This window comes from Heterocephalus glaber, unplaced genomic scaffold, assembly GCF_053883595.1.
Source record: "Heterocephalus glaber isolate CG9 unplaced genomic scaffold, H.glaber_assembly_v1.0 deba00001454, whole genome shotgun sequence".
In the NCBI taxonomy this organism is placed as follows: Eukaryota; Metazoa; Chordata; class Mammalia; order Rodentia; family Bathyergidae; genus Heterocephalus; species Heterocephalus glaber.
In genome coordinates, this window is record NW_028258303.1 from 13,241,640 (window position 1) to 13,263,726 (window position 22,087).

Here is a 22,087-nt window from a genome sequence, read left to right on the forward strand (position 1 = left end):
ACAAAATTAAAGGAGGAAAGGTTTGTTTTGCTCAAAGTTTGTAAAGGTCTCAGTCCATAATTGGCTGGTTCCAAGGCAGGGTGGTACAACAGACAGGTATTGCAGAGGAGAAACAGTTCATGGTGGGCAGAAGGTAGCAAAGCAAGTGAGGGAATTTAGCAGCTTTTTTTTCAGCCCCTTTTATATTCCATCTAGGTTACTAAGATTAGGGTGGTGTTTAACCAATTGGTGTACTGATTTAGTAATCACTCATCCTTAATCCTAGCATTGCACCATGAATCAATCATACACTCTAGATTTAGCCACCTCTGAAAAAGCCCCATCTGTGACTGCATGAGGCTTTAGGGGGACATCTTGATGCAAGCCATAACATTCTGGCCCTCCCCCCACCAAGACTCATGCACATCCCTTTCTGCAAAAAGCATTTAGTCCATCTCCAAGAGTTGCCAAAGTCCTAACAGTTTCAGCATTGCTGGAAAGTCCAAGTCCAAAGTTTCCACTGGGATTTAAGGCAAACTCTTAGCTGTGAGTCTCTGTACAAATGGAAAGAAAGTTAAACACTTCCAACATACAATGATAAACATTACTATTCCAAAAGGTACAAATAAGGGGATAGAAAGGACAGAACCAAAACAAGCCCAAACTCTAGCAGGGCAAACATTAAGTCCTATAGTTCCATGCCCAGAATCTGAGACAATCTGTGGCAAGATGTGAATTCCAAAGGGCTTGGGTGGCTCTGTCCCTACAGCACTGCAGGTAGTTGCAGCTCCCTGACTTCTCTCTTGGGCCAGTTTTACTCCCTCCTTGCAGCTTTCCTCAGATGATCCATGTTCCTGGCTTCTCTAACCTTTTAGGGTCTCCACAGCACCTTCATCTTCACACTCACAGCTTCACACACTGCCATCTCAGTAGCACACTGCCTGGCCTCCTGGGTCTTCTTCTAAAATCTGGGTGAAGGCTTCCTGGCTCCACAACTCTTGCATTCTGCATGCACCTAAAACCATCACCACATACATGATGCCAAGGTCTGCTTCCAGCTTGAGCAGTAGCCAGGCTTCCTTTTCTCTTGACTATAGGGGTTGAGTGCCTATGAACTAAATCCCAAGGAATAATTTTCCTAGGCTTCCACCATTCTGGGACATGGTGCTCTGGGGCTTTCTTCTCAAAGCAAAGTCTTTCACCTTTGCAGCTCTGAGGCTACAAAAGCTGGAGTCTTGTTTGTTCTTGTGATGTCCTCAGGCCATCTTTTCTGTTGTCTTCTCCTGAAATACTTTTATTTTTTTGACATGGTCTTGCTTTGTAGTTCAGGCTGGCCCTGAACTCACTATGTGGCCCAGGCCTACCTCTGCCTCCCAAGTGCTGGGATTACAGGCATGCACCACCATATCCAGCCTTTGATTTTTCTTGCTAGTCTTTTCAGCGACCATTTTCTCCTCTGTTTCATCTTTGCAGGTCACAACTTTACTGTAGCTTCCTCTCCAGCCAAACTCTCAATGTTTTGCATCCCTCTTCTGGGCTTTTTGTTCTTGATTCTCCACATCAATCTGGCTAAAAGCCTCCAACAGTAGCCATGCCACTGCCTCAACATTAAAGTTTCTTGAAATTTCTTCTGCCAGATTAATTAGCCTATGCCCCTTCATCTCAGTCTCAGGCAAAGTCTCTGAACAGGAACAAAATGCAGACAAACTTTCTGCAGACAAAATGCAGACAAATATATTGTCTGGAGTCCAACACCCAATGCAGTCTTTCTTCTCAGCAGAAATCTCCTGAAGCTGGTCTTTACCAGCAGGATTTCTATCAGCCTTCTGGTCTTTTGAGCTCAGACCAGAATCTCCCATCAACCATAGCCTAAGGCATTCCAACTCTACTTTTTAGCTGGCATCTGGCTCCTAAACCACATGGTCAGATATAGTCACAGCAATGACCCTACTCCTTGTACCAGATTCTGTCTTAGTTACTTTTCTCTCATTGCTGAGACAAAATACCCAACACCCAAAGTTAAAGGAGGGATGGTTTCTTACAGCTTATAATTTGTAGAGGTTTCAGTCCATAATTGGCTGGGCCAAGCATTTAGACCTAAGCCAAAACAAAAATTCACAATACAATTAAAAATATGTATCAGAGAGGAGACAAAAAGAAACTACCACAATAATATTAGTTGTGTAGATTGTTTGACTATAGGTGACTTCTTCCTTTTTCCACATCTTCTGTAATGTGCTTTAATTACTTTCATAATTAAAATAAGTAATTCACATAGGTAAATGACAATATTCAGACTATATAAGTCACAAAACATAACCTGAAATAACTTTAGTTAGGACCACGGGTTTCACAGATACTGCAAAGTGCCTGTGTTAAGAAAGAACATCCTGACCATGTACTGGTGCAAATTCCCTATGATAAGTGTTATCATTACATATCCCTAAAATATACCAGTAAACGTTTTGTTATTAAAAAAAAAAAAGAAAGAAAGGAAGAAAGAAAGAAAAACATCCTGAAGGTGGAAGTTCTGACAACATTTGCCCTTTGATAACTAGAATGCTAGTAAGCTGGTTTTGGGGAGGTAGAAGCCCACTCCTAAACAATGTGTTGAAGGAAAAAGACACAGTCATACAGTTGAAGCAATGTTTTGAAACTACCGAGGATCTCTTTTCTCCAAAGATTTACGTAATCTGCCTCTCCCTCCTGAGATTAAACTACTCTCTCCCTGTCTTGCTGCCTTACTTTGTCCACACTCCTATCCTTGCATGAATCCCATAGTAGTATTGTTGGCTCAGTTCTTCCCTTCTAGGCTCTGAGCTCATGAGAATAGGGTTCAAACCTCAGGTGACTTTATAGCTATTTTCACTGTTGTGCTTAGAATAGGTAGCTGCCCACATAACATTTTGTTTTGTTTTGTTTTTGGTACCAGGGATCAAACTTGGGACCTTGCGCTCACAAGGCAGGCAGCAGAAGCACTGAGCTAAATCCCCGGCCCCACATAATGTTATTAAATTCAACAAAATTTTAAAATGCAGTAAGGACATTTGAAAGACATATGGCTATGTAAAACTGAATATTTCAAGTAGCTAGTCTTCACACAGTCTAAGTTAGTGTTTCCATCATATTCAAATATAAGATTTTGAGATAATATATTGTTGTCTCATAAAAATGTTAAAAACATCACACAATGCAAAAAACATAATAAATTGGTAATGTCTGGCTTCCACATATTCTCTTTGTGCCACCCTCACCATCTTCACTCTCCTACTAGCCAGCTCAGGCTGTGAACCTCAAACTTGCTATTTTCAACAGTAAGTTATCTGACTTTCCCCCTAGAACGTTGGTATGCGGGTTCTTAGACTACAGTGGCAGAACCAGACTTGGTAAGGCTATCAGAGTATTTGCTGATTTCAATCTTCTGTTATAAAGAATTAGAAAACACTTCCTTCTCATAAGATAGCAGACAGCTTAAATGTCTGCAAAATAAGCCCTATCAGCACCAGTAGGGACAGAGTAGCAATTTCCCTCTGGCAACTAAACATTTGCGAACTACTGATATGAAATGTTCACATGGTTTCTCAAGTCTTTAGATATCTCCTCCAGACCAAAAAAAAAAAAAAAATTCCTTTCTTTTCTGGCTATCCTGGGTTTTGAGTAGTGGGTCTGTGTTGAAACAATTGGTCTGGTTTGTTAGAAATGTGGTAACCGAAAACTTTAGGGCAAAATATGGTAATCCAAACTTTAGGGCAGGGGCAGTTGATCCTTTGAGTATGATTTAGAGATGCAACTTTTTTCAGATTAGTTGGGTAGAGATAAATCTAAAATTGTCAAAAGTTTGTTCACATCTATTGAAGCAAAAGGTAAAGAAGACAAAGAGGAGGAGTAGGGGAGCATGAGAAAGGGAGGAGGAGAAGAAGCAGAAGAAGGAGGAGAAGAAAGAAGGAAGGGAGGAAGAAAGGGGAGGAAGAAGGAGAGGAAGAAGAAAAAGAAATGAAAGCACACGCAAGAGTGCACCATAGTTTATTGATTAAATTTCTCATAAAACATCCAATCTAAGTTGCCTTGGTTTAAATTAATCTAAACTAGTGGTTCAACATTTTATTCATGAATTTAACAGAAAATATAGTTTTAAGGATCAAGCTTGTGTCCAAATCATAGTTTCATTTTCTGTTCTGAACACTGGAATCACTATGTAAAACAGTGGGTTAAAAGAACAGGAGAATCAGTTTGTTGGGTTTTAATACTGATTCCACCATGTCTCTCTGTGGGATCAAGCCACTTACTCTCTGGGTCTCTCTATTTCTGCATCTGTGTTAGCACTTACCACTTGTGTGTGTTATGAGCATTAAAATTATGTCAATACATATAAATCACATAGCACAGTGTTTGACACTTAATTGGTGATTACATCATGTGGATTTACTGCAAAGATAATGACATTTAGCATCAGGGGCTGTCACTTGCAACAGTTTCCTCCAAATTCTAAGGAGGGGCCTTGGCAGAGTATGTATGTGCTATTTAATTTTATGTGTCCACTTGACCAGGCTAAAGGATGCCTAAATAGCTGGTAGGACATTTCTGAGTGTGTCTGTGAGGGTGATTCCAGAAGAGATTAGTACTTGAATGAGTAGACTGAGTAAAGAAGACACATCCTCACCAGTGTGGGTGGGCATCATTCAATCCTTTGAGGGCCTGAATAGAACAAAAAAGTAGAGGAAGGGCAAATTCATTCTTTGCTTGAGGTGAGATATCCAACCACCCTTTCCTTGGACATTGGTACCCCTGGTTCTTGGGCTTTCAGGCCTGGACCACAACTACACCACCAGTGTGTCAGTCAGCTTTGTGTCACTGTAATGAAATATCAGCTTAAAGAGAAGATTGATTTCGGAAGTTTCAGTTTATGGCTAGTTGGTCCTGTTGCTTTGGGCCTGTGTTGCACAGATCATGGCAGGGGTGTGTGGCAGAAGAGCCCTCTTCACCTCATACCTAGGTATGAAAAGAGAGGAAGAAGCTGGGGTCCCAATGTCCCCTTCCAAGGCACACCCCTAATAACCAACTTTTTCCTACTAGGCCCCACCTTTTTTTCTGGTATTAGGATCGACTTTGCACTTGCGAGGCAGAGGCAGGCGGTGGAACCACTGAGCTACATCCCCAGCCCTAGGTCCCACCCTTTAAAGGCTCCACTATCTCCCAGTAGTGCCATAGGCTGGGTACCAAGTTTTACACATATGGACCTTTGGTGAGATTTTTAAAGTTCGAACTACAGAACCAGCTTTCCTGAGTCTCCAGTTTGCAGACAGCAGATTGTGGGACTCCTCAGTCTCCATAACTTCATGAACCAATTCTTCATAATAAATCTCCTCCTATACATTCAAGACACTGACTAATATAGCTCACAAATTTTGTTTTTTAGGGTTGTAAAATTAAGAAATTTTTAACTGCAGTTAGTTGAGGCTGCTATCTCTCTCCATGTCAAATTCTACTGCACCATTTTCCCTTGTGTTTGGAGGTGTTCAAGTGTCTGGCTAAGGGGAAGTTGAGTTGGAGACATGCCACTTTGACTGAAATTTGGAAAGACCTTTTTTTATGTCTCTATAAAAAACTGGTAAATTACAGACTCTTAGTTTGCACGTAAGAGAAAGCTACCCTCTTTTGTCATTCATAAGAGCTTTTATTAAGGAACTAAGAGAAAGTTTAGATAAAAATTAACGAGGTATAAAATAAGAATGATAAAAATTCATGACGATGGCTGGGGATGTAGCTCAGTGGAGCTGTGCCTGCCTGGCAACTGCAAGGTCCTGATCCCCAGTATCAGAAAAAAAAAAAAAAAAAAAGCATGATGAAGTCAGTGGAATGTTTTAGACATCAAGAAACAGATTGTAGGGCCGGAGATTTCGCTCAGTGGTACTGCTGTCTGCCTTGTAAGCACAAGGACTGGAGTTCGATCTCTGGTACCAAAAAAAAAAAAAAAAGAAACAAATTGTAAAAAAAAAAACAACAACTAGATCATTCTAAGAGCAGTATTCTTCCTTAAAGGAAAAGATAAATTTTTAGTAGAAGTAGTAGGCTCTTAGATTGTTTAATTAATGAAAAGGAAGAAGTCAGAAGATCATATTGGGAAAAACCAGAAATTTCTTGATGATTGAATACAAAATACTGATGATAACAAAGGTAACATAAAACTAAAAAAATATGTTTTTGCAATGAGGAAACATGACAAGTTAAATAATGAGTATGATAAATTGTCACCAATGCCCTGAATTTTTACAGTTAATATGCAGAAAAAACTTGTTACATGTCTTCCTGAATCAGGCAGAAATCTTCAAATGTAATATGATATTAATAATGAATGTAAAACTGAAAGAAATAGTTTTAAATACAATAATTGTAAAAATCCCAAAAGTTGATCAGCCATGTTAGAGAAACGATTGAGTTTTTTAAGTGTTTTCTACAGAGAATTATATTACAATGTTGTTATATAAAGGGGTGATCAGAGAGTACGCAACCAAAACTACTACCAAAAAGTGTCAGGCAATTTATCAATAAAAAAATGTTTTGGCATTTCCCAGGTTTTTGGTGTTTATGAGCATGGAGAGTTTATTTTTCAGAGGTGCTCTCCTCCGTATCTCCCTTCCTGCATGCTCCTGTTGTAAGAGGACTGACACACTTTCCGTTGAACCTGAGCACACTTTGATTGTGGCTGAAGTGACAGTATAGTAGACAGAATAAAAATCTCTCCAAAATGTCTACACCCTGATTTCCAAACCTGTGAACATGCTATACTAAATGGCAAGGGGCAATTAAGGTTGCTAAACAGCTGATCTTGAGATAGATTAGTGTGGATTATCTGAGTGGGCCCACCGTATCACAAGGTTCTCATAAATGCAACAGAGAGACAAAAGAATCAGAGAAGAAGGATTTGAAGTGCTATAATGCTAGGTTTGAAGATGAAGGAGTGGACAAGCCAAGCAGTGCAGGTGGCCTAGACACAGGAAAGGAAAGGAAGTATTAGATCCTACCTAGAATCCTCAAAGAGAAGACAGCCCTGCTGACAGCTTGACTTTAGTCCCCATGAGACCCACTTTGAACTCTTGCTTCCTAGAACTGTAAGAGAATGAATGTGTGTTGTTTTAAAACAGTAAGTCTGTAGTATTTATTATAGCAAAATGTGACGCTAATATATATGCTATATGACCACCAATGTTAGTTCATAAAAGGAGAGACAGCACTTGCCTGATTTTCTTTCACCCCCATCACCAGCCATGAGGAAGCACAATGACCACATAGACAGGCCACATGGGTAAGTGTTCTGGCCATCAGCCTATTCTGAGGTTCCTGCATGCAGTCAGCGCTGACTATAACAACTGAGCCCCAGAGGACAGCAGCCCAGCCATCATCTGACTGCAACTTCCTGAGTCTGGAGCAAGGACTGTCCACCTAAGCTCAGCCAACCTCAGAACTATGGGAGATGGTGACAAAATTATTGTTGAATTAAGCCATTATGTTTGGTTGTGATTAATTGCACAGCAATATGCAGCTGGAGCAGTGAGTATATGCCAACTTTTAAGAATTTAAAATTTCAGATAAATATTCACTTTCATATATAATTCTGTGTTTGTAACTTCTTCTCTTTTTCCTAGAGACAGCCCTCCCAAATTGTCAAGCTTCAGTTCCCCTCCTTCCACAAATCTGGTTTTCCTCCTGCAGGTACCCTCAATTTCTTCTTCAGAATGTAGTTGAAAATATAACATATATAATTAAACAGACTTGTGAATCTTTTATATAAAGCAGTCTTTCTTTTTAGAAGTTGAAAAAACACTTCATTTTGAAAACACTTTCAAAATGTTAACAAAAGCAAATTCTAAGCTTATATTCTTTATTCATATCACTTTAAATGTCAACTGCCTTTTCATTTGAGATCAAAATAAGAGATAGTTACTTTCACAGACAGTAAAACTGTTTTGGGAATAAGATGATATATTCAACAGATGTCTCATGAAAGATTCTTCACTAAAGTGTCAACTTCACATAGCACTCTGATGTCAAGAAAACACAGGAAATATCTGACTTAGGGTTCTTGGAACAAATTATAAAAGAATGTGTTGTATAAATATCATGTACAATGTTCTAGAATGTAGCCTGGGCCACTTAAAATATATTTATTTTGGAAGCTGGCATACTATGGTGGGCCTCTAGCCCCAGCTATTTGGGGGCCCTCAGCTGAAGCAGGAGGATGCTTAAACCTAGGAGTTCAGGGGCAGCCTGGGCAACGTAAGGGAAGGAGCAAAGTGGGGAGGAAGAAAAAAAGCAAAGAAATGTGTATTGTGGGTACTTTGGGACAGATCCATCGGTTGGAGATCATCAGCTCTGCTTTCAGGAAGAGCTATGCTCTCTGCTACGCCTTCCTTTGCCAGCCTTTCCACATCATGTCAAAGCTACTTCATTTCATTTCTGTTGACTTTGAGTATAACACAAAAGGGCTTTGGATAATAAAGTAGTATGTTGGCCACAGAGCCAAATGAGCATTGAGTTCCAGGATTTCAGAGCTAGTTTACACAAGAATAGCTCTCTAGCAAGCTAGTAGAACTGGGAGGGGCTAAACCAGCTGGCTAGAAAAACTGGTCCTCTTGCTGTAGTCATGGTTTCTATAGTGTGGATAGCTCCCGCCATTGGCAGGGCACATCAGTATCTGGGAACTGACTGTATTGTGATTGTCATTAACCCTTGCAGAGATTGGAGAAAAGAAAAAAAAGAAAAAAAGAAGAAGAATATCTTTATCTCCAGAAGGATAAAGTGCTTCTATCATTAACAACAGCAACATAATACCTATATGGTAAGTAAACTGTAAGAAATGGGCTAATTTCAGGTTTGAGAAGGTCTTGTCTATGAGAAAGTCAGAAAGGAGAATATTTGAGATGCCTCAGTGATTTATTCTGTTGATTATTTGAGGAAGGGGATTAACTCTCTGACATATAAATCATCTCATTTTTCCAGGTTGAGATTAAAAAATGAGTTCTGGCTTGAAAAATACCTGAATCACTTTAAGATGGTGCCCTGGGTTGGCTTATATTTTCCTTATTCCTCTCTCCTGGGACAGGCATTCCCTTCTCCCTTGCAGGTTCTGCAGGCAGGGTTAATCAAAGTGAGAAGTTTGGGGCTGCAAACCACTTTCAAAGATAGAAAACAGCATAGACAGGGAGCCAGAAATAGTGAGGAAAGGTGGAGGGGAGTGTGGCTTCCAGTCAGTTTTACAAATCTTGACTCTGAGGTTCCTTCCTCTTGGGGCTGCTTTCCACTAGTTTTCTTTGATGGGGTTAGAGATGGAGGCCCCACCACCACCCCTTGCCTTTGGGAAGTAACAGCACTGTGAAAAATCCTAACAGCTTCCATGCATTTAACAAAATGCTTTCACAAATATTTGCATTTAGTTGTTACATGTGAAGTAGATAGAACTACCCATTTAAAATTTTTCCTCCTTAGGCAGGAAAGCTAAGACTCAGGACCATACAAATTATTCAAAGTCCTGAAGGTACTATATAGTGAGTTGGAAAGTTGGGTCTGATTCCACAGTCATATCTTACCACAGACAAAAGAGGGTATGTTCTGGGGTCTTGTTTTATTTATATTTTTGCATCCCTAGTTCCACACTTGGCACTTAGTGTATATTTACTATATGTCTGTTGTATAAAAAGCTAGGATTTGTTGTCACAATCATTTTGAGGAGAAAGATTATGTCTGGAGAGCTGTGGTGATCTAGATGCCTTATGCACTCAGAGAAGTCTTCCTATAAATCACTTAGGGTGGCTCTTTTGGCCTGCCCTATTTTCTTTTCAAGGCAGAAGCTTGTTACAAGTAGGTTGCAGGACACACCTTGCCAGTCAAATTCACTGAATGCAGGCACTGTTTCCCCGTGGGTGCCCCACTGCTTATTTCCTGTTTTGTCCCCACCTTCTAGTTTCAGTCTCAGATGTCACTGAGGACAAAAAGCTCTGTGTCAGGCATTCGTGGAGCTGCTGGAGGTGGGGTATATTACCCAACCCCACTGCACCCCAGCCCTGTGCTGTAGAAGACCCAGTATCTTTCAGTAAAATACATCCCCTTAACACCCTTCTTGGAGGCTGCCTTATTTCTGATTTCCTCATTTTGTGTGGGCACAAGTTACAGGAAAGTCTCTCTTAAAAACTGTCCAGGAAAGGCTAAAATATAGCTAATGGGTAAAGTCTGATTAGTCTAAGGCGAATGTCTTTTTTTAAATAAATAACACCTACAGTTCTAGTACAGAGGCCAAGGTGATAAGGACAAAGAGTCTGGATGAAAACTATTATTATATATATTTTTAAAAGATAGTTAACACCAAATCAGCAGAGAAAACTTGCACAATTCTCCCTTCCCTCTGAATATCACCATTGTTAAAAGGAGGGGTTTAGGAAAAATAAAGGATTATGTAACTATTGAACCAATGTTTTCAATTCATTATTATCCTTTAATCTTTTTTTTTTTTTTTTTTTTTTGGTACCAGCGATGGAACTCAGACCTCACAAGCGGCAGAACCACTGAGCTAAATCCCTGGCCCTGTTATCCTTTAATCTTAAAGAGACAGGTGGGCTAAAATGGACAAAGGGCTCTGTGCTGCACAACTCAGCAATCTCCTGTGGTGAGCCCGGCTACTCAGAGCAGGAAGTCCAACACCATTTACCAAGCTTCTTGTCCTACTCCTAGAGAACTCAGCATGTTGTTCAAGAGGCTATGTGAAAAAGGACACATAAGATGCCAGTTCCAAAGTATGGTATACTTTTAAAAAATAACTTTATACTAAATAGGAGTCTAAACAAAGAAAAATTTTAGATCTTTTCCTTTTGGTCTTATATATTGCTATTTAAAACATTTCCTACCACATGATTTTATATTTCTTCTTTCACATCACTTATTTTATAGTTTATGTTCCTTTTCCACCATTATCTTCTTACTTGAAAACAAAACAAAATGAAACTCCTCAGTCTTCTTCATGTTTTGGTCACAAACTCTCTTTTCTTTCCAGCTGCTTTGACTATGACTGATCACTGCCTCTTTATCCTCTGCACATGAACTGCCATCTAAATTCTAATTTTAGTTCTCTTCTCCAAATTAAATGAATGTCCCTGTTTATGTTGATTATAATGGATTTCTGGCCAGAAGATTATATCAAATAAAAGCAATAGTTTAAGTAATGTTTAAAAGATCAACAAGGATTGAATAATGAAATCTGTAAATCACTTAAAATCAGTGTGCTAGCTTTATTTTCCAAAACCTCAAGGTCACACCTCTCAGGTCTATGGGGTTCCTTTCCACAGTTGCTTTCTGCTCCAGACAGAGGTCTGTGTCCAGCTGCAGCCAGTGTGTAAAGAATCCTCTTTTTAAAATTCCTTAGCTGCTTTGGAAAGAAGCACTTGTTGCTAAAGCTGTTACGAGCCTTCCCGTATTTCACAGGTAACTAAGACACAGAAGACACACAGAAGAGCAGACAAGAGAAATGATTTCCTCCAGGCTGATTGTTTAGATTAGAACTCACCAATGTGCTATTCACCTATTTGTTTGGCAGGAGGTGGGGATTGTGGAGCTTGAAAGTAAACCATAAACATTCCAGGGGCGTTTCCTGAACTGCTCCAAGAGATTCCGTGTGAAAGTTTTTCTGGCCTAAGGCACCTGGTTGGTTTGCTTTTTGCCCCCGCCTCGGGAGAGGTGTCAACCTTCATAATGACGCCAATTATAATGGACAATAAATGATAATTTATGAGGGACTGAGATCCCAGGGACTTTGGGAGCCTTTATTAAAACAGGAGCACAATCGTAGCTCTGGAGGAACGATATTATAACCACTAGATGTTTACGTGTCCTCATCAATGTGCAGGTGATATTGAAAAGCTCCTTCTTTGAATTTATTTTTAATTACGAAAAAATTTCAAGGAACAGAAAGGTAAAAAGAATAGTATAATGAAACCTCGCGTACTCATTGCCCAGCTTCAACAACTGTCAATGTTTTAGCATCTTGTCTCATCTACTCTCTTTTTTTTCCTCCAGGGTTGGAAAAAATTTTAAATATTAAAACATGACAGCATTTTACTCCTGAATATTTCAGTAAGCACCCTGAAAATGTTACAGTCACTCGATCAGTTATTGCAAAATAGACTTGCAGGTCAACATAAAGAAGGGGCATAGAACACTTTCCCTTGGCGGAATCAGTTGTCACAAAGGTGGTCCAGCTGCTCCTTGCGACTCCAGCACCAACCCAGGCCGAGGTACAAGCACAGGGAAGGGGAAGACACCCGGGCAAGTAACGGAGTGACAGCCCATCCCACCACGGAGCAAGCGCAATGCATATCCCTGCGTTGCTAAGGCCCCGAGGAAGATGGAGGAGCGAGAGCCAATCAGAGGTCTTCGAAGCCTACCGACTAGCCAATCCAGATTCTCGGGTGAATCGGATCCTGTCTGTTCCGCTCGCCCCACCCTTAACCAATCAGAGCTGGCTCTTTTGGGCGGACTTTTCAAAACAACGAAAACAAAACAAATCTGGGCTCTTTAAACGGTGCAAAGCGACCAAGCACAGTATCCTTCCGCTCCGCACCCTCTCTCTTTCCTTCCTCCATCTGCAGATCCTTTGCAGGACACACCTGACTCCCAGCTCCCACCCCCCGCGGAGGGGTGAGAGAAGGCGACCCAGGAGGGCTGCGGTCACAGCGGCCTGACGCAGCGGCCCGGTGGCGGGACTCTTTTTTCATAGACCGAGGCGACGATGGATCCCTCCGCAGGTAGTCACGTGCTCCGCCCGCGGGCCCCGGGGTGGGGGGGGTTGTAGCGAACTCAAAACAAAAACACTGGCAGTGCAGCGCCGGCCTCCGTGAGGCTGCGGGTGTGGGGCCGGGGCCGATCCCGGCGGAGAGGGGCCGTGATGAACCTGGGTTTGTGAGGCCGAGGCAGCAGCGGCGGCGGGGAGGGTCGGATGCTGGGGCCCAGGCGACACTGAAGCGGCGGGTCACCCGACCTCGGAGACGCCGGGCGCCGGCGTGGGTGCGTCTCGGCCATGGTGAGTGGGGGCCTCGGGAGCGTCTCCCGCGGTGGAGGGGGAGAGAAGGGAAGCGAGGGCGGTCTGAGCGCTCTGGCTACCCCGGCCCGGAGTCGGGGGCGCCCAGCTACAGCGACGGAGAGACGAGGCGAAGGCCGGGGTCCGGGCGGCCGCTCTAGCGGAGCTGCCTGGACTGACGGCCTCGGGACCTCACCTGGCCTAAATTCCAGGCCGTAGTGATGTTGGGGTGCGGGGCGGCTTGCATTGGTAACCCTTTGGGTAACCCACTCCCCAGATCGGGACCTCTGGCTCTCGGACTCGGAAACGGAGGGGGAAACCTGGGGGCCGGGCTCCCCCGCGGGGCGGGGCTCCGGGCGTCCTCCTTCCAGTTCTTTGTTCTGTCGGAGACTTTTTCTCTTCTCCCCGCTATTGTGCATCACGTCCCCCAGCCCGTGGCCCTCGCTATCCCCGGGGCAGAAGCTCTTCCTCTCTCTCACTGCTCCGAGAAGGGGGCGGACAGTGGGAGCCCGGGTTTGTGAGCCACCATCGGCTGGGGCTGGCTGGTTGGAGCCAGTGCTGGCTGGCGGCCGAGACCAGATCCCACCCCCTTCCACAACTCCTCGGCCTTGGGGAGGGCCCCGTGGGGCTCTGTCGGACGTGGCGGGTTCCCTCACCTGCTCCTAGCCAGGGTGTGCTGGGGCGCCCCTCCCTGGAGGTATTGTCACCAGCTCGATTCTGCCCTACTCCCCATCCCTGTCACTCCTGTCACCTTTCTTAACTGTTTGTGGTGTCTTTGCTGCAGATGAAGGATTTGGGGCCCGAGTACTTGGCAGGTCGTGAAGGAGTCCAGCTTCTCGGATTGTTGAGCTTCTACCTAGAACAAGAACAGAGATTCCAACCTCGAGAAAAAGGGCTGAGCTTGATCGAGGCTACCCCAGAGGTGAGTTCGATGACAGATGATTTGCTCAAGCACCCGAGGCCTTGGAGGTTCACTGCCTCCCAACGTCCAGTTGAATCAAGACTAAAGCCTGCAAAATTTCCAAATACCAAAATTGGACTTTCTGGTGAACTAAGATAACCTCAATACTGTACACGGTTGTGCTTTTGTTAGCAGGAATGGGAATAGTAAGTATAGAGAAATGTTTCTTCAAATGTTGGCACCGTTAACCTGCAGCTGCTGGATGGGAGACCAGTTTATTTCCTATCCTCTGCCTATGAAGTATTTATAGTAGGATCTTAAATGATTTTAGAAAAATAAGAGCAAGAACTCTCTTATCTCTGTTCCAGGGGAGTTGAATTATACTGTATTTGCCGTAACCTTCTGAACTATGACAAATATTCACCTTACAGTGAATTGCTACATCTCTTCTATGATGTGTATTAATTATTTATTTATTTTAAAATTAATTTATTTATTTTTTTGGTACCGGGGATCGAACTCGGGACCTTGGACTTGCAAGGCAGGTACCTGAACCACTGAGCTAAATCCCTGGCCCTATGATGTGTATTTTTAAAAAGCAGTGATTTACATTTTATCTCTGGTAAAGTGTATAGCCTTAGTTAACTGGTATCACTCTTTTCTTCCATATTGTTGAAAATTAAGGGAGGAAAGTACTTTATTCATTGAATTTCTGTATTATCCATCTAGTTCTAAGAAAATGATAAACTTTGACTCATGGTTTTTGTTGCAGAATGATAACACTTTGTGTTCAAGATTGAGAAATGCCAAAGTAGAAGATTTAAGGAGTTTAACTAACTTTTTTGGATCTTGCACTGAAACTTTTGTCCTGGCTGTCAATATTTTGGACAGATTTTTGGCTCTTATGAAGGTATTTAATCATTTTTAAAAATACATCTTCATTTTTCTTTGCCCAATGCCTAGTACACAGGGTTCAATAATTTATCAAGTAAATCAAATACTGCCTGTTTTATATATAAACCTTTATAATAATAATAATAATAATTGTGATCCTTAGTGCCAGACTCAAACTACAAAATTAAGTATATTTTGTATGTTAAGTACGGTTTTACTGTACCTCTTAAATATTTTCTCTGGGAAGATGTGACAAAAGGAAGATTACTATTTTTTTAGGGTTTTGATATATATGTATACAATCTTCAAAGTAAGATTTTCATTTCTGGGCTGGGGATTTAGCTCAGTGGTTCCAGCGCCTGCCTTGCAAGCGTAAGGTCCCGAGTTTGATCCCCAGTACCCAAAAAAAAAAATTTTTCATTTCTCATGTTTCAGTGGGAGTCTAGATGTTTTTAATACAGAAACATGACAAATGAAATGCAGAACTATATTAAAGGTGACTCACTGCCTTCCCTGTCTTTTCAGAGCAGGGAGCCACAGTCTTATTAACAGTCACCAGCAACTATTAAGACAAATGTGGTAGTTCTTCTGCCAATAGGATTGTTGTCAGCTGCGGGGTCAGTGTTGGGGCACTGAGAAGAAAAGATAGCCATCTGTCTGGCAGCTTTGCATATGTTTCATGGGCTGCACAAACTGACGTATTTCTCTTGGGCAGCATTATATTAAAGTATGGATTTCTGCAGACAAAGGTAAAATGCAGGGAGTACTGTTTTTATATCCAAAGAAGTAATTTTTTTTAGTGTTGAAAGACGATTTGTTTTAAGAGAGATTGTACTATTTTGGGTTTTGTAAGTCTGAAATACAAAGTATAAAACTCTGCTAGAAATCTAGCTTTTGAATTTAGCTGCATTGAATTCTTTTTATCTGCCTATTTGAATTAAGTAATTTAAAGGCTCACAAAGCCTTTTTTGTTTGTTTTAAGGGAAATCAAGATCTGCAGTGTAAAAAATGAGTATAATTGTGGTTAAAGACAAGGACAAATACATATATTCGAAGCAGCTTGATTATGTTTTGTCTTAAGAATAGAAGCATCATTACAGTATTCTTTTAGTATACGTGCTGCTGAAGCGAGCACTATTACAGTATTCTTTTGAGCTTCCGCTTTGCTAAAACTTAAGTGACAGTTGCTAAAAAAAAAATCCTTTTTGTTTTTGTTTTTTTTTTCAGGTGAAACCAAAACATTTATCTTGCATTGGAGTCTGTTGTTTTTTGCTGGCTGCTAGAATAGTTGAAGAAGAATGCAATATTCCATCCATTCATGATGTGATCCGGATTAGTCAGTGTAAATGTACTGTTTCTGACATAAAACGGATGGAAAAAATAATTTCTGAAAAATTGCACTATGAATTGGAAGCTACTACTGCCTTAAACTTTTTGCACTTATACCATACTATTGTATTTTGTCATACTTCAGAAAGGTCAGTGGGATTAAATATAAAATTTTGTACTTTAGGGTTGCTATAAGTAACAGTAAATGTCAATAAGACGTATATTTTTACTTTGTCTACACTTCCAACTTGGACTTTTAACGGTGTATCTTTAAAATTGTTTAAATCTATGCCTTTTCTTCCTATTGTATAGGAAAGAAATACTGAGCCTTGATAAACTAGAAGCTCAGCTGAAAGCTTGCAACTGCCGACTTGTCTTTTCAAAAGCAAAAGTAAGTCTTTCTTGTTGATGTATGTCTGTTAGTTTTGAATTTTTAAAAAATATTTATTTCTTTTCTCACTTTTTTCTAGCCATCTGTGTTAGCTTTGTGCCTTCTTAATTTGGAAGTAGAAACTTTAAAATCTGTTGAATTACTGGAAATTCTCTTGCTTGTTAAAAAACATTCCAAGGTAATTATCTTCATTTGTTATTCTTTAAAGCAAATTTTTCCTGATGTTTCAGTTTTTTCTGTTGTACCTTAAACATTTAAGTAACATTTAACACTTTGTGGGGTTCTTGTCTTTTACATTCTGTGTGTGTGTGTGTGTGTGTGTGTGTGTGTGTGTGTATCTAAAGTGTTACAGTTCTCAAAATGCAGCTTTGACCCAGACACTATTAAGGTGAAGGGAGCTCTGTCAACTTAGCTCAGCATCTTTGTGCATGTAGGTGTTCCTTCTGCAGTATTCATTGCCAGGTGGTAATCCAGCTGTATACACTGCCACATGGATGTTGTTCTAAAATGCATACTAGGGGTACACTAGATGCATACCCTAAAGGGATAAGATGGGATCCTATCATATGTATGGGCTTGAATAATCATCACATTACCTGTAGTAGCCTAACCAAAATAATAGCAGTGTTTCTCTTTGCCCTTTTAGGAAGGTCAGCACAGTAATTTTTTACAGTTGTAAAAAGGTATAAAATAAAAGCATAGTCTTTTTCTTAAACTAATAGTCTAATCAGGGAATTATGAAACTTTAGTGCCAGAAAAGAGTGAATATAGGAAGTACTTTGGGGTTGTTAGCGAAGAAGTAGGGCAGGTCAAGAGAGGCAAGAGGTTGGAGTTCAGGAATCTTTTAGAGTGACGGTTTGGAAGAAATTGGTGGCATATATCTGGGCATGGTGGTGCAGGCCTTATAATCCTAGTAGTCTAGGAGGTGGAAGCAGGAGGATTGTGAGTTTGAGCCCAGTCTTGACAATGTAGCAACTTAGTTGAGACCCTGTCTCAGAATCAAAGTAAAAAGGGCTGGGTATGTAGCTCAGTGCAAAAGCCCTGGACTCAGTTCACAGTACTACAGAAAACAAAAAAGCAGGAAATTTGGTGGGCTAGGCAGGCAGAATTGGCAAGTCAGTATAAGATAGGCATTCAGATAGAATGCTAGGCAGTAACATGCAGGAATAAGGGTATCCAACTCAAACAGTTTTGGGAACCAAGCATGAGAATGAGGCAAGGAATTATGAATGACCAGTTTTGGACCCAGGGAGGGAGAGAATATTGGCATTACTGAAAGCAACTAAGGAGAAAATTTGTGTTGAAAGAAGTATGATTTTAGATGCTTGTATACCCAGGTAGGTGGATGTTGTGCAAGTGTTTGGCAGTCTATAATAAAAGCTCAGAAGATAAAACATGGTTAGAAGTTGAGGATTGGAATTTCTCATGAAGAAGTGACCTCTGAAGCTATAAGAACTTGTGGATTCTTATGCTTTGGGGTCAGTTGAAGCTCTGGAGTTTTTAGCATGGCCTTTTCCCCCATAGGTGCCAAAGGAATTCTATCTAGGTAGTTAAGAATGCTTTCAAGTTGGAAACAAGTTTTAAGAAGGAGGTGGCCAGGACTATTGAATTTTGATGAGAGATCCAGAATAATGAAAATTGCAGGAAGTCATTGGATACTTCAGAGGTGATAGAAAAGGAGTGGTAGGAGCCACATTACGAGGTGTTAAGCTGTAGATGCACTCTGGAAATGGAAGCCAAGATGATACAAAAGTCTTCTGTTAGTGGTAGAAGTAAATGGGGTGTAAAACATTTTGTTGGTAACTTACAGCTTTTGTTTTAATAACAATTTTGTTTTCATCCAAACTTTTTACTGGTAGTGATACATGAAAGCATCTTCAGTGAAAAATGACTCCATGAAATAAACCAGGTTATTCCCCAGTAGTGGAGGAACTACTGTGTCCTTTTCTCTCATATCACTAACTTCTTTAATCTATATCTGGTATTATAATATAAATTTATGTTGTTAGCAATCTAAACAATGCTTTTGATTCTGTAACAAAGAATTTAAATTCCTTTGAACCAAAACAATTAAAGAATATACTTGGTAGTTGCTTTATTAATAGACCTAGTGTTAGTGGGTTAGTGTTTTTCTCTTAGTATAGTCAGTCTTTCCCTGAGTATTGAATCAAATATAAATTATAATGCTGTCTTCTAAACCAGTGGTACCTAAGTTGTGGCTGTGCTGCACATTATAATCACCTGAACAACTTTAAAAACTTGTGAAACCTGGGTTTTACTCTTACCAATTAAACCCTAAAGTAGGAGCCAGCCATCAGTGTGTTTTGTAGATCATGTCGTGGTTCTAAGGTGCACCACGGTTTGAGAACCATTGCCATAACTTCTTTATTAAATTTTTTTTTTAGATTAATGACACCGAGTTCTTTTATTGGAAGGAGTTAGTTACTAAATGCCTAGCCGAATATTCTTCACCAGAGTGTTGCAAACCAGATCTTAAGAAGTTGGTTTGGATTGTTTCAAGGCGCACAGCCCAGAACCTCCACAGTAGCTACTACAGTGTTCCGGAGCTGCCAACTATCCCGGAGGGAGGCTGTTTTGATGGAAGCGAAAGGTAAGAAGGTTTGTACTTAAATAAGAACTGTGGAATACTATAAAATAAGGAATTGGAGACTATCCATTATCTAGTGGACATTCCTTCAGATGGGCAAATTATCCAACAGGAGTTTCATGACAGTAGGTAATGACTTACATGATCCCCTCCTTTTGTCTCTCTTTCCATTTTCCTTGGTCTTTGAAATATGGTTCAGTTAAAAAAACGAGCTGGACATGGTGGCACATGCCTGTAATCCTAGCACTTGGGAGGCTGAGGCAGGAGGATTGTCGTGAACTGAATTACATGCACAATGAGACCCTATCTCAAAAAAAACAAACCAGGGCCAGGGATTTAGCTCAGTGGTTTCGTCACCTGCTGTGCAAGCCCAAGGACTTGAGTTCGATCCCCGGTACCAAAAAAAAAACCCAAAAAAACCCCCAAAACAAAACCACTTAAAACAGCATTCTGGGCTTTTTAGATTAGCCAGGATTTCTAACATCCTACTGTGTGGGGTAGGAAACTGGAACATAAGAGAACCATCACCATCAATAGGGAAGACTTCATGGATGTTTATATAGTTTTGCCAGATGTCATTATCTTTTCAGACTTTAATGAGTTGTTTTTGTAAAGTGAAGTATTTAATTTTACTAAATTTGATTGTCTTATGTGCTTCAGATAAAGGACCAGAAGTTCCATTTTCATAGCTTGCTAATTTCTTGCTTGGATGTTTGAGAGGGTCAGGGTCAGTGATGCAATTACTGATACAAGAAAGAGATTTAAATAGACCATGGGCTAGAAGATACGTTGTTTTTAGCTTGAGTTTAAACTACTTAGATTTCTGCAGTTAATTGTTGCTAGAGTTATTAATTGGTGCAAGAATAGTTTGGCAAATTGTAATTTGTGTAAACCTCTTAAGAAAAATCTGAATTTTCCAATGAAAGTATGGTCGACTTCACTTTTAGGAGTCTTTATAAAAGAAATTTGACTGTATAAAATAAAGATTAACTTTTGAATACAAAAATTTAAGACTAGAGTGATACTCCTGGACTCCAGCAGGTTTAGTTTCATGTTGCCTGTAAAACCTTTGTGCGTGCGTTGTAAGTAACAAGACCCTCTTTTGTTGTCTCTTTTCCCTGCAGTGAGGACTCTTGTGAAGATATGAGTTGTGGAGAAGAGAGCCTCGGCAGCTCTCCTCCCAGTGATCAAGAGTGCTCCTTCTTTTTCGACTTCAAAGTGGCACAGACACTGTGCTTTCCATCTTAGAGCTTGATTGTTTCGTGTACCGGTTTCAAAGCAATAAATGGGGGAGTAGGTGGTTTTCTGGTACAGCCCCCACCTAGGCAGGCATTACATAGACTGGAATTACCTACCTTCTATTTATTATCAGATCAGCTCTGGCCTATTTTCATATTTAATCCTAAGCCATCAAATGGGTTAGTGCCTCCAAACAGTTAACAGTACTTTAGACCTTGGCACTTTATTTTTCTTGTTGATCTTTACCTACTTGGGAGAGAAGGGAAGGTGCTGATACCTTTGTTACTTTTCAAGATTTTTAAAGTTGAATAGTGTAGCTTAAACTTTTTATAAAGCCTTCAGGTGTCTTTATTCAACATGTGGGGGGGCTATACAAGTGCTTCCTTACAGGGACAATGGATAATCCTTAAATGGTTTATCTTAGATTTCCTTCCCCTCTATTTTCAGAACAGATTCTACAGTACTCTTCAATGTCAAACACCTATTTTGTTGTTTTTTAAATGATCAGTGTACTATCTGATGCAGATCCCATATATTTAAGAATTATAATAATGACATCTGTGTGAATTTAGTGTGTAATGTCCTAATAGAGGTTTCTGCTAAAGCAGAAATAATTGTCAGGCTAGGGCAAGTAGATAGTTGCATTCTTATTGCCTAAGTATAGTCAGACTATAGTAATTTAATGTTATTTAAAAATTCATAATCTGCTAGTTTTGCATGTACCTGTATGAGAACAGTACAGGAAGTCGAACAGAACTAGAGAACAGTGGAATTGGCAAATGTTGATTTAGTAGCATATGTTATCTCATTTTCTTACATTAAAAATGCATGATTACATTTTATTTTCTTTCTAATTCACATTTTAAAAATAATGTGTATTAATGTATGGGTGCCAAGATTTGAATATGAAGTAAAAAGAACTGAAGTGTTTGTAATATTACGGTTTTAAGCAAATCTGTGGTGACGCAGCCATAAGAATGGGAATATATAAACTCTGTACACATAAGATTTTCAGAGAATTTTTAACTTTATAAACTGTATATGAAAATGTAAATCTATAAAATCTGTACATAAAATACTGTATTTTTTTACTGTGTGATAGTCTAGTTATTGCATGTAAATATAATTTATTGTGTATCCAGTATTTTAATCAGCCATTGATGACTGACTTTTTTTACTGGTAAGTCAATGTCCATTGGATGTTTTCCAGAGTGGGCCTTTTTGAAGTGATAATAGATGACAATTCAAAATAAAAAATGGATGAATTCTCCTTGCTTGTAATTACATATTTTTAATATTTTTGTTTTAATTTTTTTTGTGTGTGGTACTGGGGATTGAACCCAGGGATTTGTGCATATTTGGCAAGATCTCCACTGCTGAGCTACACCCCCAGCTCAGCTTGCTGTTTACATGAGAAGTGCAGCTGGAGTGCCTCTAAGAGCCTTCTGACTACCAGAAGTTCTCTAAGCAACAGTTGCTCACCAGAGGTTGGCCCTTAGCCTTGGAAATACTGAAAATGATCTGTCACTTGAGAATTGACCTCTTTCTGGGATGGACTCATATTAAGCTCTCAGAGACTGATGTATTAACCTGAATGCCTATTAATTTATAGTGAAAGGCAATGCGTATCAAGTAGGCTGGAATGTCCAGGTTGACAGAGCTGAACAATTTTTCTGGGGACAAACC

General features: G+C 40.3%; 1 protein-coding gene across 2 annotated transcripts; it reads left to right on the top strand.

Annotated features, from left to right (window-relative positions):
• Positions 1-12,793: 12,793 nt before the first annotated feature.
• On the top strand, positions 12,794-21,682 carry Ccng2 (cyclin G2). 2 transcript variants are annotated; one of them, XM_004848019.3, is made up of 8 exons: positions 12,794-13,042; positions 13,824-13,961; positions 14,713-14,850; positions 16,062-16,312; positions 16,476-16,554; positions 16,634-16,732; positions 18,960-19,165; positions 20,287-21,682. In XM_004848019.3, exons 1-8 carry the CDS (start codon positions 13,040-13,042, stop codon positions 20,408-20,410), a joined length of 1,038 nt encoding a protein of 345 aa, XP_004848076.1. In that variant the 5' UTR covers positions 12,794-13,039; the 3' UTR covers positions 20,411-21,682. The 2 variants fall into 2 exon arrangements, with proteins under 2 accessions (XP_004848076.1, XP_021116656.1); XM_021260997.2 differs by lacking the exon at positions 12,794-13,042 and adding an exon at positions 13,426-13,736.
• The last annotated feature ends 405 nt before the right edge of the window (positions 21,683-22,087 follow it).